This window comes from Stigmatopora nigra, chromosome 2, assembly GCF_051989575.1.
Source record: "Stigmatopora nigra isolate UIUO_SnigA chromosome 2, RoL_Snig_1.1, whole genome shotgun sequence".
Taxonomy (NCBI): domain Eukaryota; kingdom Metazoa; phylum Chordata; class Actinopteri; order Syngnathiformes; family Syngnathidae; genus Stigmatopora; species Stigmatopora nigra.
The window spans coordinates 14,138,705-14,163,204 of NC_135509.1; the positions used below are offsets into that span (position 1 = coordinate 14,138,705).

Here is a 24,500-nt window from a genome sequence, read left to right on the forward strand (position 1 = left end):
CAATGATCTGAAAATGTAAAATGAACTATTGAACTCATTAATTCATGAACAAAACATGCGGGTGATTCCAAACAACATGACAACTTTGTCTGTTAACTTGGCATTAGGAGGAAGTCCTGTGAGCCAGAAAATATATGCACATAATATTAAAAAAACAAGGGAGGAGGGGAAGGTTTGGGGTAGTCAAGGAAATATTCCAGTTCTGGAGAACCCCTGTGGTTGCCACGGTAACCTGCCACACCCGACAAGCAGAGCCGGCGAGGTTACTTTACCTTCAGGGGAACAGCAGAGGCAGAAGGGGAGAGATCTCCGACGGTCCGCCCCCACAAAGGGGTCAAGTTCCACAAGACAGGGGGAAAGCGAGCGAGGGACTGACACAGACAGGAACATGTGTGCATAATAGGGAAGGAATGGCAGAATGGATAGGGAAGGAAAAAACAAAACAAATTTTACAGTAGGAAACAGAAGAGGAATGTTGGGATTGTGAAGGGAAAGGTGTGATGAGAGAGAAAAACATGGAGGAGAAAATCAGGACAGACATGTGAGATAGGAAGACGACAAATCACCTAGGAGGTGGGAGATATCGTCTCTGTGCTAGGAGGAACGATGTGGGGGCAAAAAACAGGCAACTAACCTGTAAGGAAATGCTTTTCTGATAATGCATTGATAACAGTTCCTATCAACTTGCTTCCATCAGCCATTATCGTTTTCGTTTGGAGTTATGAAAGAATAAAAAAAAATGCTTCTGCTCTCATACAAAAGACCTTAACAGGCTAAATTGACACCACAGGTTTGAAGTGTTTCCGATTGTCAGCATTTAGATTTAAAGAAAAAAAGTGTGGAATCAGGTATTCTCAGATGAAAAGTCCTTTTTTATAATGTGATTGAAAATCAGATTCCACTCAGAAACCATCAACTGTAACACACTGAGACAGGAACTGCATATTGAAGCTTGAGGTTATGGCAATGTCAAGTGTCATACACGACAACTTTCTGCAAAAACTACACATTCAAAAACCTAAGTAATAAATTTGATCTTATAGTGACGATTAAGACAACTATTGTGCCTGTATTTGGACAAACCCTTCCTTTGTCATTTTAAAAATAACTAGTTTGTAAACTGTAAATTTCTCTCTAATTTGGTCAAAAGCACGACTACAAAAACAGGAAGAAACCAGGCTTGTGTGTCTGGCTTATGCTGGAGGAGTATAGGAGGATCTCATAGAGACAGAGTCCCATTTCCAGCCAACTATAATTCAAGAAAGATATGAACATTTTGGAAGGACCGGGGGGCATTTTTCCCTCAGATAGCACATGGAAAAGACATAATATGGTATTGGGAAATTCTAATGGGAGCTCATATTTCCACAAATTGATATTCCATCACATTGGTAAAATTAAGAGAGCAATAACTCTAAATTGGTATTAGAAAAGGCCATTTGAAATAGCCTTAATCCAAAAAGTGATTCAGGGTTAAAGTAAAAATTTAGATTATAGGTTAGATTAGAACTTTATTTTAGCCCGCATTTGGGAATTTTTTTTGGTTTTTGTTATGAAACAAGAAGTGAAAATGTAATACAAATATATTATATTTAAATATATGCATTCATGCATGTAAAAATACAAATAAAATGTACTAAATTAAGTGTATTCATTAATGTTCTGGGCTTTACTTGTCTGGTCTTAACGCTTGAAATGTAATTTACGCTTCATTTCATGACGTCCGTGAACGTAAACAACATATTGGGCAAGTACCACTAAAAATTACCATGTGAATAGACAATTTAAAAAGTCAGAAATACATAAGTGTTAAATCAGAATTGGTCACTGAAACAAACAACAGTGTGCATTCAGCCTACGATTCACTAATGCTGTTTAAGCTTTTAATTATCATTAATTACAACCGCTTCTTTTCCATTACACAACAAACTCCAGTTATAATCAAACACTATTTTAATTTATTTGGAACTGTTGTCCTAATATGAAGCTTTTTTGGTGACTTCATTAAGATTGCATATATTAAGATTTGTATGTTCATTATGCACCCAGTAGAGTGGACTCTAAAACGGTATCAAATTAAGCGAGATGAGCATTATATTCATTCATAATCCTAAACAAATGTGGGGGACTTTCCATTCTATGCACATGGTCAATGAGAGTTTTAGGAAGAAGATATTCATTAAGTTCATCTTAAGTCCAACACAAATATGTTTACAATAGTGGTCCAAGTCATTACCCTATAATATTAATGTGCAAATTGCCTAAAAATGCAGACTATGGAAAATTCAAATATACTGACCCCCTTTTTCTCCTACTATCATTAAATTATGGCTATGCAAATCCAAAACAACTGCACCAAGATAAAAGTGAAACTCAATACAGGTCCTGCATTATGAATACAAAACTAGCAAGAAAATTCAGACAGGAATTAAGCTAAAAATTCAAAGTCAAAAGACCAACCATATCGACAAACTCTCTCAGAGGAACTCTTTAGACACAAGATAGATATAAAGCATGGAAAAGCAACACCTATATTCCCTTGGCATATTCAAACTTTGAAAAGGTTACAGGTCGATTATTTACTCATGTGGCAATCATTAAATTCGACAAGCAGCAAAAATAAGAACTCCTGCAAACTAATAAGAAAATTCTTGGGCGCTATGGCATATATAAACTTTGACCCAGAGTGGTAAATTGCTCAATTGTCAGATGAGTTAAAATTTAACAAGAAAAAGTAATCCAGAAAAAAAAAATCTAAAACTATTCCCTTTAGATTTAGGAGATATCCACTACAAAACCATAGTTTACCAAAAATCCACAATTGTTCCGTTATTATTATTCTGTCTAAAACAAAAAAAAAAACCTTTGTAAAAACCTAATACTTGAAAAAAAATTAAACCGCTGTTGCATTTAAAAACATTTTTGATCATTTCTACATTTGTGAAGAGTGAATAATTTGGTGAAGTCAGTTTACCAATACATCCAAGCCAATAACATTCACTTCATGAGTGATTAAAACATGGTTTCATGGTCAAGAGAAGCCACGGGGCATTTATAAATGTGAAGATTAATTCAACAAAACCAAACAAAAACTCTAATCACACACACTTGAAGCAAGACTAGAGGTCAAGGGGTAATATTAACAAGAGTTCACACTGTCTAAATACTAGCGGAGCAATAAATGAGCAGGTATGAGAGAAAGCCTGGGGGAGGGGGGATTATTGCACACAACTAAGAAGAGTCAACAAAGCTTGGATTATAAGGAATATTGACAAGGTTTAAGTCTAATTTGCACTAGGGGACACAGTTAATCGGACAAACAAATGTGTTTCTAATTGAAAGACACAAGCTACCACATTCTGAATGTTTCCCCATCCCTATAATGTACATACATGCTTGTAAAATGTGTGTGTGTGTGTGTGTGTGTGTTACAAACTCGTTGGCATAAGGATGGAATGTACTGGAGCTATCACAAACAGAATAGAAAAAAAGTAAGGGAAAATATCCAGTGCAATTTGGGGCTCTTTCCTTTTTTCCCAGATATAATTTTGATGAGAACATAGTGTTTTTTTGTTTTTTATCTCGAATTCTGTGTAGTTTTGTGTTTTTCTCGTTGTGGTTGTATTAGACTAAGTCGCATAAAAAGGGCAACATATGACAATACATTTGAATGAACTGAATGTAAAACCCAGCATGTATAGCTTCACACAAATCAGAGTTAATCTCAAAGGTCTGATCCACTTTTTTTGCTAGGAAATGCCCAGGGGGATACAGACAAGTGGAATGGAGGTTTTGTAATGACACTAAAACCAATCAGCCAGCCAGCCCATCAATGGAGGTTGAAGGGTACAAAGCACCAAAAAAAAGGGATAGGGTGGGGAGAGATTCAGTTAGCCATTGGGTTAGTCTGGAACTAACAGATTGCAAATACATACCGCCCAGATGCAAGTCCAGGATTTCACTGTAATTAGAATCTCCCCAATAGTCTACAATGACAGGGATATATTAAACATTTGAGTTATTTCATACAGCCCCAAACCGGGCATGCCAACATGCCTAAAATAAACATGCATGATCACACATGTACACTGTAACCTGCAAAATAACCTTCTGTACTCAACACAGTTTCCAGTACAAACAGATTGTGATCATGAGCACATGACGCCTATCAAAATTATTAAACTGCTTAATGGATTTTCTGGATTGCAACAATCTGACTCGGGTTGTTTGGTTTGGAGTTTTATGGCTATTTTGTAGCGTCTAATTAAATTACATTACCTAACCTAGCCAAGTATGGAAGATTCATTTTATAACGTGAATGAATACTTGGCTACTTCTCACCAAAAGAGCATCTGGGTGTAAAATGGGATATTTGACTACAACTGGATACAGATTAGTACAGAAGTATTGGGATGAGCTCATTCTCTCAATTGAATTCATATATTTTCCAACTCAGTATGTAAATCACTGAAAGGTTCTTTTCCGTTCCAGCATAACTGAGTAGTAGTGCAAAAACAAAGTCCAGATGGCCCAGTGTGTCCATTTATAATGTACATTCAATACAAACCCTATATAGGTTGCTGTTGCCCTACATTGGAAAAAGCGAGTCAAATGCAAAGCTTACTGGCAGAACTCTTTGCGGCAGCCCTTAGCTGCAATAAACCAATCTGTGTGAAATGACTGTGTGGGCTGTAATTCTATAAACCAATCTGAATTATTTTGATTTCCACCATATAGCATCAGCCATCACAACATATTAGAATTATGGAACCGCTCGTCGCTGGGAGACAGAAGGAGATAAATTGCATTCAAATCAGGCACACACATCTTTATCAGAACACAAGATTTTTCTAAGTGCATGCAACTCAAACTAACGATGGCGGACATGTTACAGACAAATTACGATGTTCAAAGATGGAAACGTGTTGCAGTGTGTCACCACAGATGGAGCCGACGTAACAGTGTCACATGAAAGAAAAACGTCAGTAAAATCTAGTACCTGATCTCCTTTTGTGCTGTTTTGGTAATGTATAAGTACCTTTGTACATTCCTTTAAGAAAGTAGAGGGTCAGATATGTTAAACCAGAGAAACGATTGATTAAACTAAACAATCACTTGGTTAATGGGAGAACATCAATACAAGCAACATCCGATTTACAAACTAGATTGGTTCCCGATCAGCCGTTTGTACGTCAGATTGGACGCAAGTTGGGAGTAAAGATCATACAATATATAATAATTTTTGTCAAAAGTTACTGATGAATGATTGCCGTCAAGCTATAACGGCCATGCCGGCTGGCACTAAGTGGAGATCACGCATCTAGCTATGTTGGCGGTTACTGCAATTAATAACGTCTGATCTGCACGGCGTTTGTTTCTCCTTCCGTGCAGAGAATGACAAACAGCAACCACTTAAACCTCAAAAAGATGCTCAGACTTATGACTGGCCGCCGAGGTAGGCGACGTCAACGCGAACCAAATGTTTAGTTTCCTCGAGCAGATATGGAAGAAGTTGCATCAAACTCATTGCATTAAAGTAAAAGTAAAAGAGCCAATACAACATCTTGATGGTGTAGAGACGCTATCTAATTACTGAGTATAGTGGTAGATTGCTGTGCGAGAGTTAGATGCTGGCTGCCAAAATTGTCACGTTGCAGGGCTGCTCCTCGCTGCAGTGCCAGACAATGAATTGAAAAAATGAGCATCTGCTGGAAAAGAATTTGCATCTGGTGGCAGTGGTCGTAAGTCGGATGTTACTTGTATTAATAATTTAGGTTTTTATAAATGGACTGTAAAAAAAAAACTGGAATCCACAATTAGATAAGGTGCATGAAATCATACAAAAATTCCAATTAATATTCTTTCTTATATCAGACATCTACAAATTTTTGTGCTAAGAAATTAATTGTGGTTCTTTTTGTAATTATGCTGAAGACATGTGTCTTATAATAAAAATACAAAGAAAAAGATGAAAGAAAAAGGATGCTTGCAGTAGTAAGACGGTGTGGTATAGTCGTGTATCTGTTCGAAGCTTTTACTACAATAGTAAGACATCAAAATAAACTAGGAAGGAATACTTCCATAACACAGTTCCATAACAACTATCTTGTAAATAAAGCAATCTTGTTAATGTTCCGGAACGCTATCACGTAATGAACAAACGAGTAGTTGTTTATGCTACTTGTAAAAGAAAGAACAATTACCTGCTTCAGTTGTGAAGAAATAGAAATCTTGCTGCCACAAGATCGAAATGATCTTACAAGAACAGTTATTCATTTCAATTGTAGTTTAGATCAATGTGTTCATCAATATTCTATTTATTGTTACCGTTGTAGTTTAAGAAATAGCTGATTGTAACTGAGAATCAAATTATGTCAAGACATGCCATTGCTGTTAAGAGAAGGGGGCCTTCAAGAATAAGATATATAACTCTGGCATGTTTGAACATCACACGACTCCCGGAACGAGCATTTTCTGTTAAAAGTCTGAGCTACACTACCACTTGGAGATGAAGAAGAGAGAAAAAGGCATTAAAGTTAATGTTTACCTGCTTCTCCTCGCAGTGCCTTTTCCACAGCCACGCCTCTCTCCTCTAGCTGTCTCTGCTTTTCTTCCACCTGCTCCAGTTGCCTTTGGATAATCTAATGTTAAAAAGAAAATTAAGAACTGGGTGTTACCCAAAGAATAATCGAATAAATGATAAGAAACATTGGAGAAATTATGGAAATGTGATGAAAATTTCTACCCCTGTATTGGAAATCAACTTTTACTGGGAACATAGTCTAGCAAAACTAGTATTTTTCTAGTATTTTCATTAAATTGTAATTTTGGGATAAAGTTATACGGGGTATACTAGAAGCAGAACCCGATACACTGGACTTTTTTCTTGCTTTAGCATTGATGCAACTTTAATCACATCATGCACTAGGCTGGAGAAAAATTGCCCTGATTGCAAAAGAAGAGTTCTCCGATGCACTTTAGAGCTGAATTGACGGCCTAAGAGGAGTACTGCAGACTAGTTGTACAACCCACCAGAGTGAATTTCTTCACCATGGGACACAGTAGTTCTCAGTGCACCGGGTCAGAAGAGACATACCATATGTTGTGCAAAACGATTGCATAATGGTGAATTTTTAATACTTACATACACAGCATAAATAATTACCATGCTGTTTGACCCCTTGCTAAATTCTTAAAAACCTGTACTCAAAACAGTTACGCAATAGTAAGTGTACAGGCAGGCATTCCCAGATGAATGTATAGCTAGAGAAAAAAATCTTGCTAGAAAGAATATATACATGGATATATGCATCAAAGGCTAATGTATGGATTTTCCATTGATATTGTTGCATTGCAAATAACATTTAAATGGGCTATTAACCTGGGCTCGGTGTAACCTTTTGAGTTCTTCCTGCTTAGCTTGACGTCGAGCAGCTTTCTGGACTCGTCGTGTCAGCTTGGCGTTGAGCTCCTCTTCTGTGTAGGTTTTCTGGTGATATCACAACAAGCCATTAGACGCTTTAAACAAATAAGAAAAATCAATAATAGGCCAATTATTCCACAACATACTGAACATTTGTCAACTAGCACTTATGTGCGCTGACTTGTAAATGAAACTAAATTGACCTGGAACTTGGCACAGTATCTTATTACTTTCCAATCCTCATGTAAAAAAAGCCTGTGAAATTAATCTGCAAACATCACGCATCTAAAGCTCCATGGAGCACCTTTGATATCAATATTACATCATGAATAATAAATGCAGCATATACAGTATAAATTCCCATCATTGGACATTTTACAGTATTATTGTACAACAGCAGGAAATTAAATTCTCTGCAAAATGAGTTATTTGAGTCAGATAATACAATGATGTTCAGACCAGAGTATAAAAAGGACTTAAAAGTGCATTAGAAGTTGGGATGAGGCACAAGGACAGCGCAAGGTACTGGAAGGAAATGTCTGTTGAGCAGTTCTTACTGGAATAAACATGCTGCAGTGACAGATAGGCAGGTTAAGGTCATATCAGCCAGAAAGGGCTACCTTTGACACCAGCAGATAGATCTCTTTGTGCCTTGTTTGCAAAGTGCTGCAGAGAAGCCATGTTTGGCCAGAGGTAAAACGAGTGTGAGAGTCATTGGTGGGTGCTGTTACCCCACTTGACACATGCACCCGGAAAGGACAGTTAGTTCAAATGTTACAGAGCTAGATAATCATAGCCATAAATTGGAACATGCGCACAGCAGCAGGTGTACAAGGGAGTGTTATTGGTGAACATGAAGGATACTACCTTTGAGGCATATGATCTCTTGAACGCCAGTGCATGAGGGACATAAACAGACTTGGGGAGGACAAAACAAAAAAACAAAACAAAAAAAATGAGGAATCAAACATATGATGATTAAATGGGTTAATGTCTATGTCAAACTGCATCCCAAATATTGAAAACATTGCAATTAACAATTAAAATTAATCAAAATGACTATTTCCAAAAAATAAAACCCAGTGTAGTGAGATGGTGTATTAATATGTTATGAATTAAAAGTTAGTCCTTAACATTTGTAAATTGAAGCTTTACAGCTGGAAAATACAAATGTAATCAAATTTCTCTTAGGAGAATTTAGTATGATATACATTTTCTACTGTGATATACAAGTCTCACTGAAAAGACTGTTTAAATTCAAAACAAAACTAAAATAATCCATTATGCTTCAAATAAGTAATTATTGATCCTTTTACAAGGAGTCAAAATATTTAGGTAAGTTTCTACAACACCCTACTGAAAGGTGACAAGAATGGACTAATCTAAAACAGGACAAAACAAAATAAAACACAAACTAATGAGCAGCTCCTGGGGGATTGTATCACACACAGCCAGACACGACATGATTTTGTGTCTGCAGCATAACATGTATGTCCTACTGATCTTCAACAAAAGTAAAGGTGACTTTTTCTTTAGTTAATGACAAATCTGAATGGGATGAATGCAGTTATTTTCCAATGCTGCTGACTGAACGGATGCCTCTGGCTCTACATCAAACAGTTCTATCTATCTATGCCACCAGAACAGGGGAGAGAACACATTTGAATTTCAAGCATTAACATAAAAATATAATGTCAGTTGCTAAAGTGACTTTAATAATCCATCAAGATTAGCTTTTTTGATTTGTCGAAATATAAGAAGAGTGAATAATTAAATATTTGGTAAACTAAACACAACTTATCCAACTTGAGTAAGAGTTGAAATGAAAAATGATTTCATCTACTGAAATTGGACACAATTTAAAGATGTTATTGCTTGAAATTCCTTTTTAAAGCCCCCTGCTGAAAAATACCTCATCGTCTTTTTCCTTTTCACGACCGACAGCTTTTTCGCGTTCCCTTTCTTTAAGTCTGACTTTCACCCCTTTTCTTTCTTTTAATTCCCTTCTTATCACCTTGTCCATTTTCTCTTCCTTCATTGCTTCCTTCTGGATGCCTGATACTAGGTCAAAGATGTCGGTGTGTCGCTAGAAATGGAAATTATTAAGAAGGAAACAGTTTTTAAAAAGGGGAAACCAACCATTCATCGCTTTGATGATGAGTACAACTTTCAAACCTTTTCATCTGTTACGACACTACTTTCATAGCCTGTATTATTAACTTGACTAAATGGGGCAAAATGAATACAGGACGGACTTGGCCTACATGGCGTCAATATTTTAGATGTTGACAAAACACCATCCCATTGGATGTCTTCAAAGTGATTGCTTGTCACTTTTGAAAATTGGTCTGAGAGATGGAACGTTCATAATGACTCACATCTGCCTTTGACCTCTGGGACGATCTCTCCAGAACGTCGTCACACGACAGATCGGAATCCTCAGAAAAGCTCAAGTTTCTGCGTGACTTTCCATCTGTCATGTGAGATAAGCAGAACGAACTCAAGCACAACTATATGGATGCAGATATATTTATATATATATATATATATATTTTTTTTTTAATTACCTGCTGATTTCCCATCAGGTGAGTCTCTCTTTTTAGAAGAGTCGTGAGTGGCAGAGCTAGATGATGGTGTACTGGGACATGATTTGTCATCTTTCTTCTTTTTGTCCTTTTTGTACCCTGAGAAGACAGCCTTCCACAAAGATTTGTGCTTGGGTGGTGTCTCTTCTGTACCGGAGACACGGCTACTGTCGTTCTTTGATTTCTTTTCCTTTTTGTTTTTGCGCGGCGAGAAGAGCGAACTTCGTTTTTTGCTCTTACCTGTGGACGAGCTGTCAGAGGATGCCACTGAGCTATCCAGACTCCTATTGCTACTAAACAGACGCTCAGGAAGCGTCTCTGCCTTCTTGGATTCCAAAGATTTCACAGCAGTTGTTTTTGGAGACACGGCAGACTTTCGAGTTTTTCCAGTGACCTCTGGGGTGACACTCCAGGCCACTTTAGGTGATGCCACCACTTCTATGGTCGACTCTTTCATTTTATTTAGCTGCTGGGCCATTGCCTCTTTGAGAGCCTGGCTTTTAATAGACTTTTCTCTTGCCCTTATCCTCTCCTCGGCTATCTCTTTAGCTTCAGGGGAGAACTGAGTGGCCCTCTGCGTCTTTGAGGCTGGATTGACTGGAATAATTGGTTTGCCATTTTCCATTGCTAGAGCCAGGTGAAAAGGAGGTCTGTCCGCGGTGGCCTTGCCGGTGGAAAACTTCTTTGTGCTGGTGTCCAGCACCCGCTCATCAAAGTTTTCCTCTACATCATCAGCAAATGGAATTTCTTCCACCGTCTCAACAAACGACTTTCTCAGCTCCTCTGTATGAGGCTTCTTTTTCTTTTCCCTCATAATGACTATGGGTGATTCTACCAGTTCTTTTGATGGTGACAACACCTTCCTCGGAGCAGGTTTGGGTGCAGATGCAGGACTCCTTTGGGATCTCTGTGCAGGGACGGGGGTCTTTGATTTTGGTAGCTCTTTGGAAAGCTCTAATGGAAGTTTTTCTTTCCGGTTGTTCCAGGAAACTTGGTGTTTTTGCTGCCGGATAATTGCAGGGGATTGATTATTAGGCACCGGTGGTGGTGGACTGGAGGGTGGAGTAAGCACGATGGCGTCTGAGGTGTTGTTGCTGTCATTGTTTGCTGTTTGTGTCCCATTTAAGCCCATATCCGAGTTGGAGCTCAATTCTTTCCTGTCAGGATCATTATTTTTAGACTCCACAGAAGCAATAGGTGTAATGACTTGACCTTGAAGAGTAATGTTGAGTCTACGAATCACAGTGCGCCCAGTAGAAGCAGGTTTCTGCTCTTCTGACACATTCAGAGTTTTGGCAGTTGTGGAAGGTGGTGTTGGAGTCTGGACAACACTCGCCTCCAAAATTTTACTACTTCTATCTAAAGGAGAAAGACCCAAACTCTTTCGGATCTCAGCACTCTTCAACCAGAATTCCTCAATAATATCAGTCTTTTTCGACACAGATTCATCTGTTGAGGTATCTTCCAAATCTGACATGGATTTGTCAGTTCTGGACATAGGTGTTGATGTGACATTGGGGATAGGTTGCGTTCTGACAGGAGATTCAGAGTTGACAGGTGAGGAAGGTTCGTGGCATGGTAAAGGCTGGGCACATATTGGGGACAGCGGGTTGCCCGTGAGAGGGCATATGGACCGATGAGTGGAGACGGGAGACTGCGGTGGGCATGTCTCTGGTAACGAGATAGGCTGGGAAACGATTGGTGAGCCATCCTGTGACGTCAAGGGGGACCGGACGGGGGTGTCGAGAACTGGTGTAATCGGCGAGACTGGGGTTGATTTGGAAGGCGAGTGGTTGAGGGAGGAAAAAGGTCTTTCCAAAGAGGCAGCAGCTGGAGACGTTACAGGCGAAGGCTTAAGGACAGGCGAAGGGCTCTTGGAAGCTGGAGATAGTGTTGCCCGTTCAACTTTGAATTCCTCAGAAAAGAGAGGTTCTGGGGATAGGCAGGTATCTGAAGACTTTACCTGTAAGTCAAAATATGCCTCAGTTAACTGGAAATCAACTTACACGGAAAGAGCATTGCCATTTTCTGACCTCTCTTTCAGGTTCTCTAGCAGATAAGGCGGGCGATAAGACGACATCATCATCTTTCTTTACAGGTTCAGTGTAGGGTAATCCTGAATACAAAACCAATGTTGCTACATAAGGAACATGTTAAAGAGCAATATTTCTGGTGAGAAGGTTGCAGGGACATACCAATACTTGAAGCCATTTCCACACTCTCAGATACTCTTTCTTCTCCTGGAATGGCTCCACTGTGCACTGATGGGTGCAACCGTGCCTCAGCTTCAGCATCAGAGGGGATGTCATCTAGAATTAAAATGTCATGAATAAAGAGCTATTCACTTTAGTTTTAGCACAATTTTTTATAGAAATGACATAATGGTGCTGGGAAATGACCTTGATCCATTTCTGTACCAGGCTCCACATCTTGACTATCTGCTTCTGCTTCCAGATCATCATCTTCACAAGGTTCTGGTGGAAAAAATATTTGGCAACATAAATTATATTTTCCGACTGCTTGTTACCCAAGTATGATTAGTAAAACACACTATAGTTGTTGTAGACATAGGTGCAATCTGGGGGGAAAAAATCAAATAAAAGATTTTTTAACAATGCAATTTGTTTTTAAGAATTAGAATAAAGTAAAGTACTGTTCAAAAGTTTGGGGTCGGTCACAAAGACATTTTGTAAGAACCACTAGTTAATCAAATGAGTTGCAAAATGAATAGAAAGTATTGTCAAGTTATTAACAAGTTAAGAAATTATATTTGAAATAATAATTTACCTCTTCAAAGTTTGATTTTGGCATTTTAGCTGATATTTTGTTGAGGAAATTGGGAAGAATTTTCAAGCCACATTTGAAGAAGTCACTCCTCTAAATCATATAAGCTTGATACATACAGTTGAACTACTCGTGAATATTAGCTCAAAATAATGAGCAAAATAAAAAATAATGAGCAAAATAAAAAAAGAATAAGGAAAATACATAACTGTCTAGGTCACCCCTAACTTTTGAACAGTAATGTATCCTACTTGCCGATAATTTTTTAAAAATGAATACAAATAAGTTATACACAAAAAGCAGAGTTACACTGTAGCTGAAAAGAAAAAGTCATGCAGCTGTCCATTTTTGAGGAAAAAGGAGCAACCAATACATATCATGAGTTAGATGTTAATCAGTGATGCATTACATGGTTGTTGGGAATGGAAGACTGAAGCCTTGATAGCCTTGATTCTAAACAACTAAGGCCTGGTACACACATAAAGATTTTGAATATCTTAAAAAAAGAAACCGTTCAATTGCTCACAGACAGATTAAAACAATTGAGTATTGAAATCTTGTATGGAATCTTGACACAAGCTTGTGATTTAAAAAGCCAAAAAAGAAAATAATTCAATAAGTTGTGTCAATGTTCCCTGGCTGTTTGTTTGTCAATCGCAATGTTATCAAAACAGACGGGTTTTGGAAAACACTTTTTCCACTGAACTACCAAATGGTGGAATTTTAGTTGAGGGAGCTTTCTTGTTCAGGGTCATGGTGGATCTGGAAGTAGTTAAAACTTAATTGGGAATAAAAACCTTGATTTTCTTTATGTGTAGACCGGGCCAACTGTCTAAAAAGTTTTCAAAGCAGTGACAAAAAAACAAAAACAAATAACGCACACATGGCTCATTCTGTTTGCAGCCATCGATAGACATTTAAAGGAAAACAAGTGTTTAAAAAAAGGAGACATTTCCAGAGTTGGAATGTGTGGGAAGCCAATGCGAAGAATAAGTCATGAGTAGAACACAACAATGACACAATTTTGAGAATGGCAGCCTTCCAGCATGCTTGTGAGTGTGTGCTGTTTGTGCATGCTGCAAAAGCCCAGCCAAAAGACAGTGAAAGATATAAGAGTCTTAGACGGGATGCTGTGATCCCTCGGAAGTCTGTGCTACCTCCAGACATTGACTCCAACCAGACTCGCACTGCTTCGTGCCGGGCAGATGTGTGGGCAGGGGCTACATTCAAACCAAAAGACACAGCTCAAATGGGGGTTGTCACGGGAGTGACAGTAAAGTAAAAGGCACATGGACACATTAAAAGAGATAACAGAACACAAAAGAAAGCAGAACCAAAAATTCTGAAGCATCAAATCAAAGGATTTATGATGAATTGGGATGAAATAGAATAACGTTTCCTCCTAGAGGACCAACAACAACTGTAGAAGGAAAATGAAATGAATGAACACTTAATTAGACATTCCAGGCTGGGGGCGGGAGCAACGTGATACAAATATTAACCAACCAATCAGGTTAGTCATGGGGTGAAGGCTTCTCCTATTCTGCGTAATAATATAGAAGAGTGTCACACTGATGTAATTAGACACACTTTGATCTAATCCCAATGATGTCAACTTGTCTAGTGTGGGCTCGGTGACACTTTCCTCAGTCTTGGCTCCTCTGGGTGCTTTACCTGTAGATGAAGCATGTGTATGCTCAGAGGGCTGCGAGGCCGAGACCAGTTGGCCTTCACCATCGGTCTTTGAGTCTTCATTTGTTTCCTCCACAACTGGAATTGCTAGAGGATCCAAAGGCTGCAGGGCTTGTCGAATGTGTAGGTTTTTAACTAAATGAAGGTATTGTGCATGTTTCAATGTTGTGTATGTGCAGACAAGGACAAACAAGTAGGACAAAGATGTAGGGAAGGTAGGGAAAAGGAGAAAGAGGAAAGTATGGGATAAAAAGGAAAGAGAGGAACAGAGGAAGTTAGAATATATAGTTGCTATCATAGTACAGGATTCTACATGCACTAGAATAGACAGCAAACAAGTCAAAATAATACATAAAAGTTTAGACATAAAAAAGTTAACAACTAAAAATGGTGAACTATAATGTCAACTCCTTAGAGAGAACAGGCCTTTGATTAATTTGTTTGTATTTTAAAATCACACAAAATGTTATTGCACAGATGTTGCAACAAAAACATGACAAGAGGTAAAAAAGTAGCCAGAATTGTCACTGTTAACCAAAACTGCTGTTGTGCCGCTACCTTTAAAAGTACAAACATCATCTTCGTCTGTGAGGTACTTCTCCAGCCAAAGGCCTGACTGGAGCTCCCTGTCCCAAGGGCAGTAATCCCCCTCTGCCAGCAGGCGGAGGCAGATTCCCATCAAAAATAATTGTTACACAAAATATAACAGAGAGGAAAAGATGGAAAAAGGAGGAAACATTAAGGATGATTGACGTTGAGACACTACACATGAAATACAGTTCAAACAAGAATAGAACAGCTCTGAATGACAAAGACTCAACAATAAAAAAATCTGTTGCAACAGGTCGAGAGACAAATGGAGAACAAAACAAATCAATTTTAAAATGTCACAAACATACCTTCACTTGACTCCTCATCGTCATCTTCGTCATCCTCAAGGTCACCATTGTCACCTCTAAGTTGGGCGTGAAGCTGGACTGCTTCCTTCCAAGGGACGCCACCAAGGTCTGAAGGACTGGGAGGTTGCTCCTCTAACTCGAGTTCCACCTCCTCCTGGTCTTCCTGTTCGTCGTCCTCCTCCATGTCGGAGTCTGAGCTACTGCAACAAAACATGAGGTGAGCAAGTATTAGGTCTCACATTTACTTTGTCTGTAAACATTGTATCTCAACCTGTAACATAAGAGGTTAAGAATTGATCAAATGTATAATTCCATATCAACACCTTCTGAAAAAAAGTAACTTTTTGTGCATTCTAAAGAGTCTGGGGGTAAAAATGACCAAAAAATGAGGTGAGCAAGTATTAGGTCTCACATTTACTTTGTCTGTAAACATTATATCTCAAATTTGAACATAAGATGTTAAGCATGGATCAAATATATAATTCCGTATCATCACCGTCTAAAAATAGTAACTTTTTGTGCGTCCTAAAATTTCTAGGGGTAAAAATGACCAAAAAAAATGAGGTGAGCAAGTAATGGGTCTCACATTTACTTTGTCTGTAAACATTATGCCTCAACCTGGAAAATAAGATGTTAAGCTTTGATCAAATGTATAATTCTATATCAACACCTTCTGAAAATAGTAACTTTTTGTGCATCCTAAAATTTCTCGGGGTAAAAATGCCCAAAAAAATAGGTGAGCAAGTATTAGGTCTCACATTTACTTTGTCGGTAAAAATTATACCTCAACTTGGAAAAAGAGGTTGAGCTTTGATCAAATGTATAATTCTATATCAACACCTTCTAAAAATAGTAACTTTTTGTGCATCCTAAAATGTCTGGAGGTAAAAATGACCCAAAAATGAGGTGAGCAAGTAATAGGTGTCACATTTGCTTTGTCTGTAAACATTATACCTCAACCTGGAACATAAGATGTTAAGCTTTGATTAAATGTATAATTCCATATCATCACATTCTGAAAATAGCAACTTTTTGTGCATTCTAAAATATCTGGGGGTAAAAATGACCAAAAAATGAGGTGAGCAAGTAATAGGTCTCACATTTACTTTGTCTGTAAACATTATACCTCAACCTGGAAAATAAGATGTTAAGCATTGATAAAATGTATAATTCCATATCATCACATTCTGCAAATATTAACTTTTTGTGTATCCTAAAATGTCTTGGGGGTAAAAATGACCTGAGTGATTATTTTAAAAGAAGACGCCAATAATAATATTATTACCTTGAGCCCAAATCGATGTCTGTAGGTTTATCCAGCACACTGCTGAGATTGTGTTCTGCCAGCGTCTCCTCCGGCACTTCTTCCAGCTCCTCCTCTTTCTGCAGAGAGAGTCGGTAGTTTTCCAACTCAATTCGCTCAGGTGTCGCATGAAGCCGCTTTGCGAGGCCTGGCTCCAGCAGCCCGTTGGCTTCCGGTACTGTGGTTGAGAAGAAGAATGGAAAGAGAAACCAGAGTGAAACAGCAGTGCCATACAAGATCATGAAAGTATAACACACATTCAGGTTGATCAGCTTGCTACGTCAATAAAGTACTACATATTTAACCACATCTCGTTGTTAAAAGTGTGCATTCACAGTGAATGGGGATTGGGCATGCACAAATACACAATAATTCCAACACCATCTTCTGATAATTTAATAGCATTCACTACCAACACAGCTCTACTAATGTGTATATGAACACAGGACAAACGGACAAAAAGACACTGATATTTAAATCTTTAACTGAATTTATTGAATTTAATATTCTTCCTAAAACAAGCATCAGTAAACCAATACAGCACAGCACATCACATCATTATTACATGGTGGATGCTTTGCCTTTTCCCCATCCTGAGAAGCAAATCCTACAACTTATTTTTTTTATTACTTGCTAATTACACTAAAATGTAACGTTCAAGAGCTGCTTGTTATCTGTCCACTAAGTGGAAGAGAATTAAAAAAGTCATTAAAACAGCAAGTGGACACTGACAATCTTAAAATGTGTCAGTTTTGGATTGTATTAACGAGCGGCTCATCATTCTTAGTTTACGACTAAGTTAACAAGCGAATTATCATTCTCATTTTTATTTGTTTCAATTCAGTTCTTTTTCTTATGGAAAAAAAATTCAAAGATTCCAAAAATGTATTTTAAAAAATTGCTATCATGACACCAAGGAGGTTAATTAAAGCGTGTTAGAACCAAATTTGCACATAACTAGTTCAAACTTTCTGCTGAAAGTTAAACCTCAAATGTTAACTTGTCAATGAGTAATCTATTTATACTAATTTTGCAGTGTAATTCTTAATATGATATCCTCTACTAGTAGTTAATGGGCTATTAGAATTATTTACACACATGATTTACTTTGTTGGTTATTAAAAGATGTCACATTGTAAATGTTAATGTCATTATATTAGTAGAACGCACATTTGCTACTCGTAGTTAGTGGGCTATTAGAATTATTCACACACTTGATTTACTTTGTTGGTTATTAAAAGAGGTCACATTGAAAAAATGTTAATGTTATTATATCAGTTGAACGCACATATGCTATAAACTCCTGAAAGATCAACTTCAGGCCTAATGATAAAGTCTATACTAACCATTTAACCACTACATTTGTAAAGCAAAAAATATCAAAAGAATTAAGATTTAGAAAGCACATAGCAATTTGAAAGTGACAATGCGTTGCTGGATATAGTAGAAAAAGGCAGAAGAAGGGTCCAATCACAGGCCACAAAATAATGCAGAAAAACATAGCTAGCAGTTTTAGGATGTTCTGAAAGGAGGGATAAAGGTAAAGCTCACAGAAGCACTGATACAGGCAAGGTAAGGTGCACTATTCTAATAGATTGTAGTTCAAGTGTTAGTCTTATACAAAGGAAAGATACTGAGGAGGCTCGGAAAGAAACACGTCACATGTGAGCAGTCACAGGCCACGAGTGGTTACATTCACAAAAGAATCTTCATTAAAATACAGGTATGCCATACGAGTGAGCCTTCCCGGTAAGGCATGAGGATGAACTCATTCATCTGACATACATTTAACATTGCCGTTTCGAGAGTTGACTAAGGAGAACCACTTTTTTTTTCTCAATTTCCACCGGGATTTGTAAAAAAAAAAGTTTAAGATGCACCATTGTTTTTCAAAAGCTGCCAAAGCCCCTCTACGCAGACCCCAAACCAAATAACTACATATACTAATATCAACATTGATGCATCTTAAAGGAATAAATCATTTACAGAGACAAATTGCACTATTTACACAAGCAGAGTAAATACAATCAATCCCATGAGAATTTGCGACGCGAAAAATTGTAAAGTCCCACGCATGTTAGTTGAAAAGATAAGAAAAGGAAAAAAGGAAAAGAAAAGGGGACATGTGGGCCATGCTAGAGGAAGCTGAGCAAGGCATTGATGGTGAAACACCAGAGGAGGTAGATGCAGTAGCTACACAAGAAGGGAGAATCAAAAGGGTTGCGCGCCACCTGGTGGCATGTCCAAGTAAGCGTGCGCCAGGCAGACCGCAGCGAGACGCCACAACTCACAGACGTACGCATGCCCGCGCAGTGGGGGGCAGTGGTCATAGCAAGAGAGGAGAGGTGGGTACCTGAGGGCCGGATATCGGCTGAGGGGCCTGCCACTGCTGTTGCCCTTCCAGGGGTGTCCACCAGACAGACCGCAGATGTTGTGGGCTCCTGGTTTTCCTGTAAACGTTAAATAATGGTGGATGTTAGCCATAATATCGAAAGACCTCGTTAATCACAATCATTTAAGTACCGTAGAAGTAGTTGGAGCAGGGGAAGGAGAAGGTGCCCGTGTCTTTCTTTGAGCATAGCCAGACAGACGATAACAATAATGTGGCTTGCAGTAAAATTTACCTGCAGATTAAAAAAAAACAAAAAAATACATTTAAGAATGAGGAAACGGTGGAAAGGTGCTAAAAACATTTTAGGGGGATGCTGTACAATAAGTACATTAGGTAATATTTGACATTAAATGCAGATTCATTAGATTGAACTTTACCGTCTTCAACATCAAATGCGTAGGAGGACAGTCGGAGTGTGGTGCCGCAGTAATCACACTTGAAACAGCTGCGATGGAAGAATTTGCCTTCGGCACTTAGTCTCTCCATTACGTAGACTCTCTTCCGACAGAAGAAACAAACATCGCTGCCTCCAATATTCACAGGGAATTCTTTTCTGAAAGAACCCTGTAGGGAGAAACTAACATCAGTCAGGGAACGTAACAGTAATGGCAAATAGAGTTATAGCGGCATTTTAATATTTGCCGTAAGCCAGTTAGTTATTGGTTTGACAAAAGAAATTACGGTATAAAATCAACCGGTTTTTCACAACTGGTATAAACATATTTTTGTGTTTTGTTTTGGACATCAGCAGTGTGCAGTTTCTCATTATGAAATCCCATTGAGTTCCAAGCAGTATACACACAGATATGATACGGTTAGAATATAATACCAGCCTATGATTAGTTAAAATATGACTTGTAATATCAGGTTCGAGCTCACACAGACGGGCACTGCAGGAATCTACAGACACAAAGTGTAAAATCAACAATCATCAGACAGAACTATCCAAAGGGAGCTCCTAGCACAATTCCATCACACAGTGCTCTTATTTGGTCAGTCCACAGTCATAATTTCGACTGAGCATTCCTACACACTATAGACAGGCACGTGTCGTTGATCACCGATATGACAAGCTTACCACATCTCTTTTCTCAGGAAATGGTTTGGATACTTCCTGCGATTGAAGCTGATTGGCTATCTGCTCAGTCAACGAGCTAACTCCCCCTGTGTACATCCTTACATAGTGCTATGTAAAGTAGTACAGGAAAAAACATGGAAAAGTATAAGAACGTGATGAAGGAAAATAATATGGAAAAGGGGAAACAGAAGACGAAGTAAAAAAGAAACAATACAAAGATTAGTGTTTTAGGTATGCTGACAACCATAGTGAAATACGAACAATTGCAAGGAAATGGTATTTTCAAAATAGGATAGGTATCCATATTTGTGTCAAGGATGCCAAGGATTAATAATTTCCAACAACTCAGAAAAAGCAATACCAGATTTTGCGATTAAACTGCCTCAATTCATTGGGAATTCCAATATCCCAAGGCTTTTGCTTTCTTGAACCCTAACACTGTACTGTAATGGCAGTACAATGACAGAATGTTCTGTTTTTTTGTCGAATCTCTGGCTGAGAAAGGGATTTTCCTTTTTTCAGGAACAAATCAAATCTAAATTAGTTAATATACATCACTATATGCTGAGTAGGTTAAAGGTAAAAGTAAACCACAGCAAGGATGAGAGACAAACCTCTTGAATGAACACTTGTTATAGTGTGGATTAGCATCAACACATTTAGTTTCTTTTTCCAAGCAAATACCTGTCTCAAGTTGTCAGAAAAGTGTGAAGTCTTAGGAGCACTTTGGGCTTGGGCAAGATGCCATTGTTCCATGAAAAACCGTGATGGCTTTTTCTTGGGCTTCAGAAATAAGATATTTCAAAGGGGGGAATTGTGACAATTAGCGCAAAATAAAGTGTTAGGGGAAAAAAATCAAAAAAGCATTTTACCCTATTTGAATAAAGGGTTATCCTACACTTGAAAACCAAGTTTGCTAGTCACAGCACAGCCATGCAAAGTGTTCACCTTTGGGGGCTTGTTGGTTTGTCCCCTAAACTTGGAGATAAGGCAGTCAGCCCTCTCCTGTATACCAGGTACATGGATGGGGGATGGATCGTTCAGGTGCAAAGGCTTCCAATCCTGCACAGGAAGCTAATTTAACATTCCACGCTGACTCACAAGTCGTCGGTATGTGTACTTTCCATGTACTGGCACGAGGGAGTTTTGGAACCCAGTTTGACTCACCACAAACGTGTAAGGAAACACCCTTATTTGGCACCTCTTCAATTTTCCGTTGAACAAATAAAAGGATTCAAAGTTCACAAATCTAGTCTATGGGAACAACCTTTTTTTTTTAACTTGGTCAACTTGAAGATGAGGCCTTTACCTTGCATTATTCTAATGCCAAGTATGTCACTAAGTCCAATCTGTCTATATTGAATTCCTATCAACCTCACTGACCAAATCTAGCCTTACTTTCGACCATATCTACAATGCCTCTCATTGAATAATGATGCCTGGTTTCCATTAAAATCAAGCTTTCTTAACTAAGTCTAAATATTGTCATTTTGAATCTTTTGGGAAAATGTTTCTGTCACATACCTACTGATTGTATTTTATCCAATACTGAAAAAAAATCAATCTTGCCACAACAAGCTGGTATTATACAGAAAAATACTATGAGCAAGCAAGTATCCAAGCAGGCATTTTACCCCGTAATTCACAGGCTTCTCGTAGTATTCAAGCTCCTCTTCATCTGAAGTGACAACCAAATTCTTGAAGGCAAAGAGAATTCAATTGAATCATACAATGCTCGTACTAAAAGCACGTGTTAGTTCATTAGGCTGCTGTAAAATGTCATACGAACATGACATCACCTCCCCGGGTAAGATAACAGGCATGGTTAAGATGATTGTTATGTCCTTAGGGGAGCAGTAGTCTACCAAGGATTGGTGGCAGATATGTACAAACGATATAAACACAGCAGAATGTGTGTCACCTCTGTATGGAGAGAGAGTGAAGAAGCGGAGGAGGAGGAAGAAAGGAGCAGAATGGTTTTCTTTGGGCAGCTCCGAGAGCCTAAGATGGCTGCTTGTTCGCCAACGCTTCTGGCCTTGAAGGACGAGGAACAGCAAGCAAATTAAGCTTCTACACGTCTAGATAACTAAATTAATGTATAGCTTTTAAGACTACAATTTAGCGATGAATGACACCAATTAACAACTGATCAAAAACAAACAACTTCAATTGATTAATGGCTTTGGATTAGGGCCCATAAATGATTGATTAGTTTCACCACTCCAACAAGTAGCAGTAATTGTGATTTAATTATAAGCACTAAATCTAACTGTAGAGCTTGGTAGAATTTGTCCAGTTGAAAAGATATATTTGAGGTCAAAAAACCATACTGATTTGTTTTTGGTGCAATGTTACATGGCTTTAGTTTCAATAAGGAGAAAATACATATTGGTCTTCAACAAACAACCATGCCTTTTTTTCCAATAAATAAATAAAATAAAATGAATAGTAGAGTTAAACACCAAGAGTTAAAATTTGGCCAAAATCGCTCAAGTTCTTACAATAGTGAATATGGTATTTTCATGTCTCTCCCATCTGATAGTCGGGAATTAAAGGGCAACAAGGTTTTGTATTTTTTTTTTCTCCAATACCTAAAGCAGTTGAACTTTTTAAATCTTATCTTCCCCTTTGAAAACCATTTAATGTCTGGGACATAGTGAAAGTCGACTTTTGAGGATTTAAAAGAGTTGGAGGGAAGGACATGGACAAGGGCAGTGGCACTAATCATACCTGCTCCCCCCTGTTGGGCAGCGTCTGACACTTGATCTTTTCTCTGTAGCGAATACTCAGCTGCTCCTGCTGCTGTGTGCGTCTCTAAATCATGACAGGACAGGCAAGGAGGAGAGACTCTCACACTCTTGTTTTGACACCACATAGCAAATATCCAATCATTTGGATTAGTGCTTCTGTCAGTATGGGATGAGTTTGGCGACATAATTTTATTTAGAGGGGCTCACACGGGTTATTATGAATCTAATATCATGAATCTATGACACACCACGGGGAAATATGGTTAGTTGATCAGTGCCTGGGGGTTTCTACAAGAGAGGGGTAGGTCCCCCTTTTTTTTACCTTTCTCCAAGCTGGTACAGGTGCTAGCCGCATTGGCTCGAGTGGTTTAGATGGGGACGGGTGCAAAATACAGTCCAGATTGGGTAGAGAGTCACCCTTTGTGTGTGTAGAAAATGAGGAAGGGTTGTAGAATAAAGAGGCATACAAGCCATCAATGAACAATACATGGTGGCAAGTGATCAAAAGAGAAGAGACAAATAGGCACAAGGAAGTAATAAATGGAAGAAACTAAAAGGGGAAACATGTCAGCAGAAGGCCATTCTAAAACAATGGCACCTTACTTGCAATATGATTATCATATCAGTATTGACAAAAGAAATGATTTAAAAAAAACTAGTTATTTCAGATCACTAAGACACAGTTGTTGGTTGGTTCTTAAGTCCTATTTGCACTGTTTATCTACAAACGTATATAGGACTGGTGATTTGTAATGACTATGGAGATGTTACAGCATATTAGCACAGGATAAGCATAGTCTGTAATTTCCTGTATTTCACTGACATTGCATCCCTACACTCCCCTACACAGTAGGCGTTAGTAATGCACATTGAACATTAGATGCCGCCTGCCAGTAAGCACAATAACGAAACACCAGATGTTGCAGGGCCAAATATATGTCATACTCATGAATTCATATATTTTGCTCATTCTAGTAATGGCAAAATGTCCCAGACTACAACTTGAAAGACACTCATAAGTGCAGTTGCACCCCTTCATGACCGCTAACACTAAAACTGAACTATCAAGACTGCTAATTATGTACTGAAGTCACCCTTAATCATTACAGTTATACGAATGAGCATTAATAAAGAGAAGAACACAGAAAGAAAAACTGAGAAAAGTGGTGCTATTACTCTTAGAAGCATAAACATGCAGTTTTGCGCAGTGCTAATATCAGAGGACCTCTGTTTTTGGCGAATTACAGTAGGTCATTTGTGGCTAAAATTTAACTTTTAAATCATAGACATGGTGCATTCACACAGGATTAAAATCTCAGACATCCTCTGTGATCATTCCAAATCACCAGGAGTCCCCAGATTTTCCACTTCAACACCGCTGTCCATTATAACCATTTTCCCAATACACTCAAAGCCGTGACTACCAGCAACATGTAGTTGTTTCCCAGAAACAAGCACAATACTCTGACTGACTCCATCTCATTGAAAAACCTCCTACTTCTCTTCCATCCATACGACTCAAGGTTCTGTCGCACCGGTTCAACAAAATGTTTCATGTAAGAATAAAACAAAGAAACTCAATTCAAGTGTGCCT

The 24,500-nt window shown here is 38.3% G+C and overlaps 1 protein-coding gene across 5 annotated transcripts in view; it reads right to left on the minus strand.

Moving 5' to 3' along the window:
• Positions 1-24,500, minus strand: part of LOC144209926 (protein-methionine sulfoxide oxidase mical3a-like) — a 41,026-nt gene that overhangs the window by 3,991 nt on the left and 12,535 nt on the right. The window contains exons 18-39 of one of the 5 annotated variants that reach the window (XM_077736495.1): positions 22,887-22,970; positions 22,078-22,191; positions 21,791-21,853; positions 19,456-19,642; positions 19,210-19,310; positions 19,040-19,136; positions 16,669-16,864; positions 15,384-15,583; positions 15,043-15,135; positions 14,467-14,619; positions 12,408-12,482; positions 12,204-12,317; positions 12,042-12,124; positions 9,991-11,971; positions 9,802-9,896; positions 9,336-9,509; positions 8,291-8,341; positions 7,382-7,489; positions 6,548-6,641; positions 5,000-5,050; positions 3,936-3,986; positions 273-371 (exon numbers count right to left, since the gene is read on the minus strand). In XM_077736495.1, coding sequence (XP_077592621.1) covers positions 273-371; positions 3,936-3,986; positions 5,000-5,050; positions 6,548-6,641; positions 7,382-7,489; positions 8,291-8,341; positions 9,336-9,509; positions 9,802-9,896; positions 9,991-11,971; positions 12,042-12,124; positions 12,204-12,317; positions 12,408-12,482; positions 14,467-14,619; positions 15,043-15,135; positions 15,384-15,583; positions 16,669-16,864; positions 19,040-19,136; positions 19,210-19,310; positions 19,456-19,642; positions 21,791-21,853; positions 22,078-22,191; positions 22,887-22,970 — 4,264 coding nt within the window. Of the gene's footprint in view, positions 1-272; positions 372-3,935; positions 3,987-4,999; positions 5,051-6,547; positions 6,642-7,381; positions 7,490-8,290; positions 8,342-9,335; positions 9,510-9,801; positions 9,897-9,990; positions 11,972-12,041; positions 12,125-12,203; positions 12,318-12,407; positions 12,483-14,466; positions 14,620-15,042; positions 15,136-15,383; positions 15,584-16,668; positions 16,865-19,039; positions 19,137-19,209; positions 19,311-19,455; positions 19,643-20,156; positions 20,265-21,790; positions 21,854-22,077; positions 22,192-22,886; positions 22,971-24,500 lie in introns of all 5 variants that reach the window. The other 4 variants (XM_077736502.1, XM_077736507.1, XM_077736515.1 and 1 more) reach the window with 4 other exon arrangements.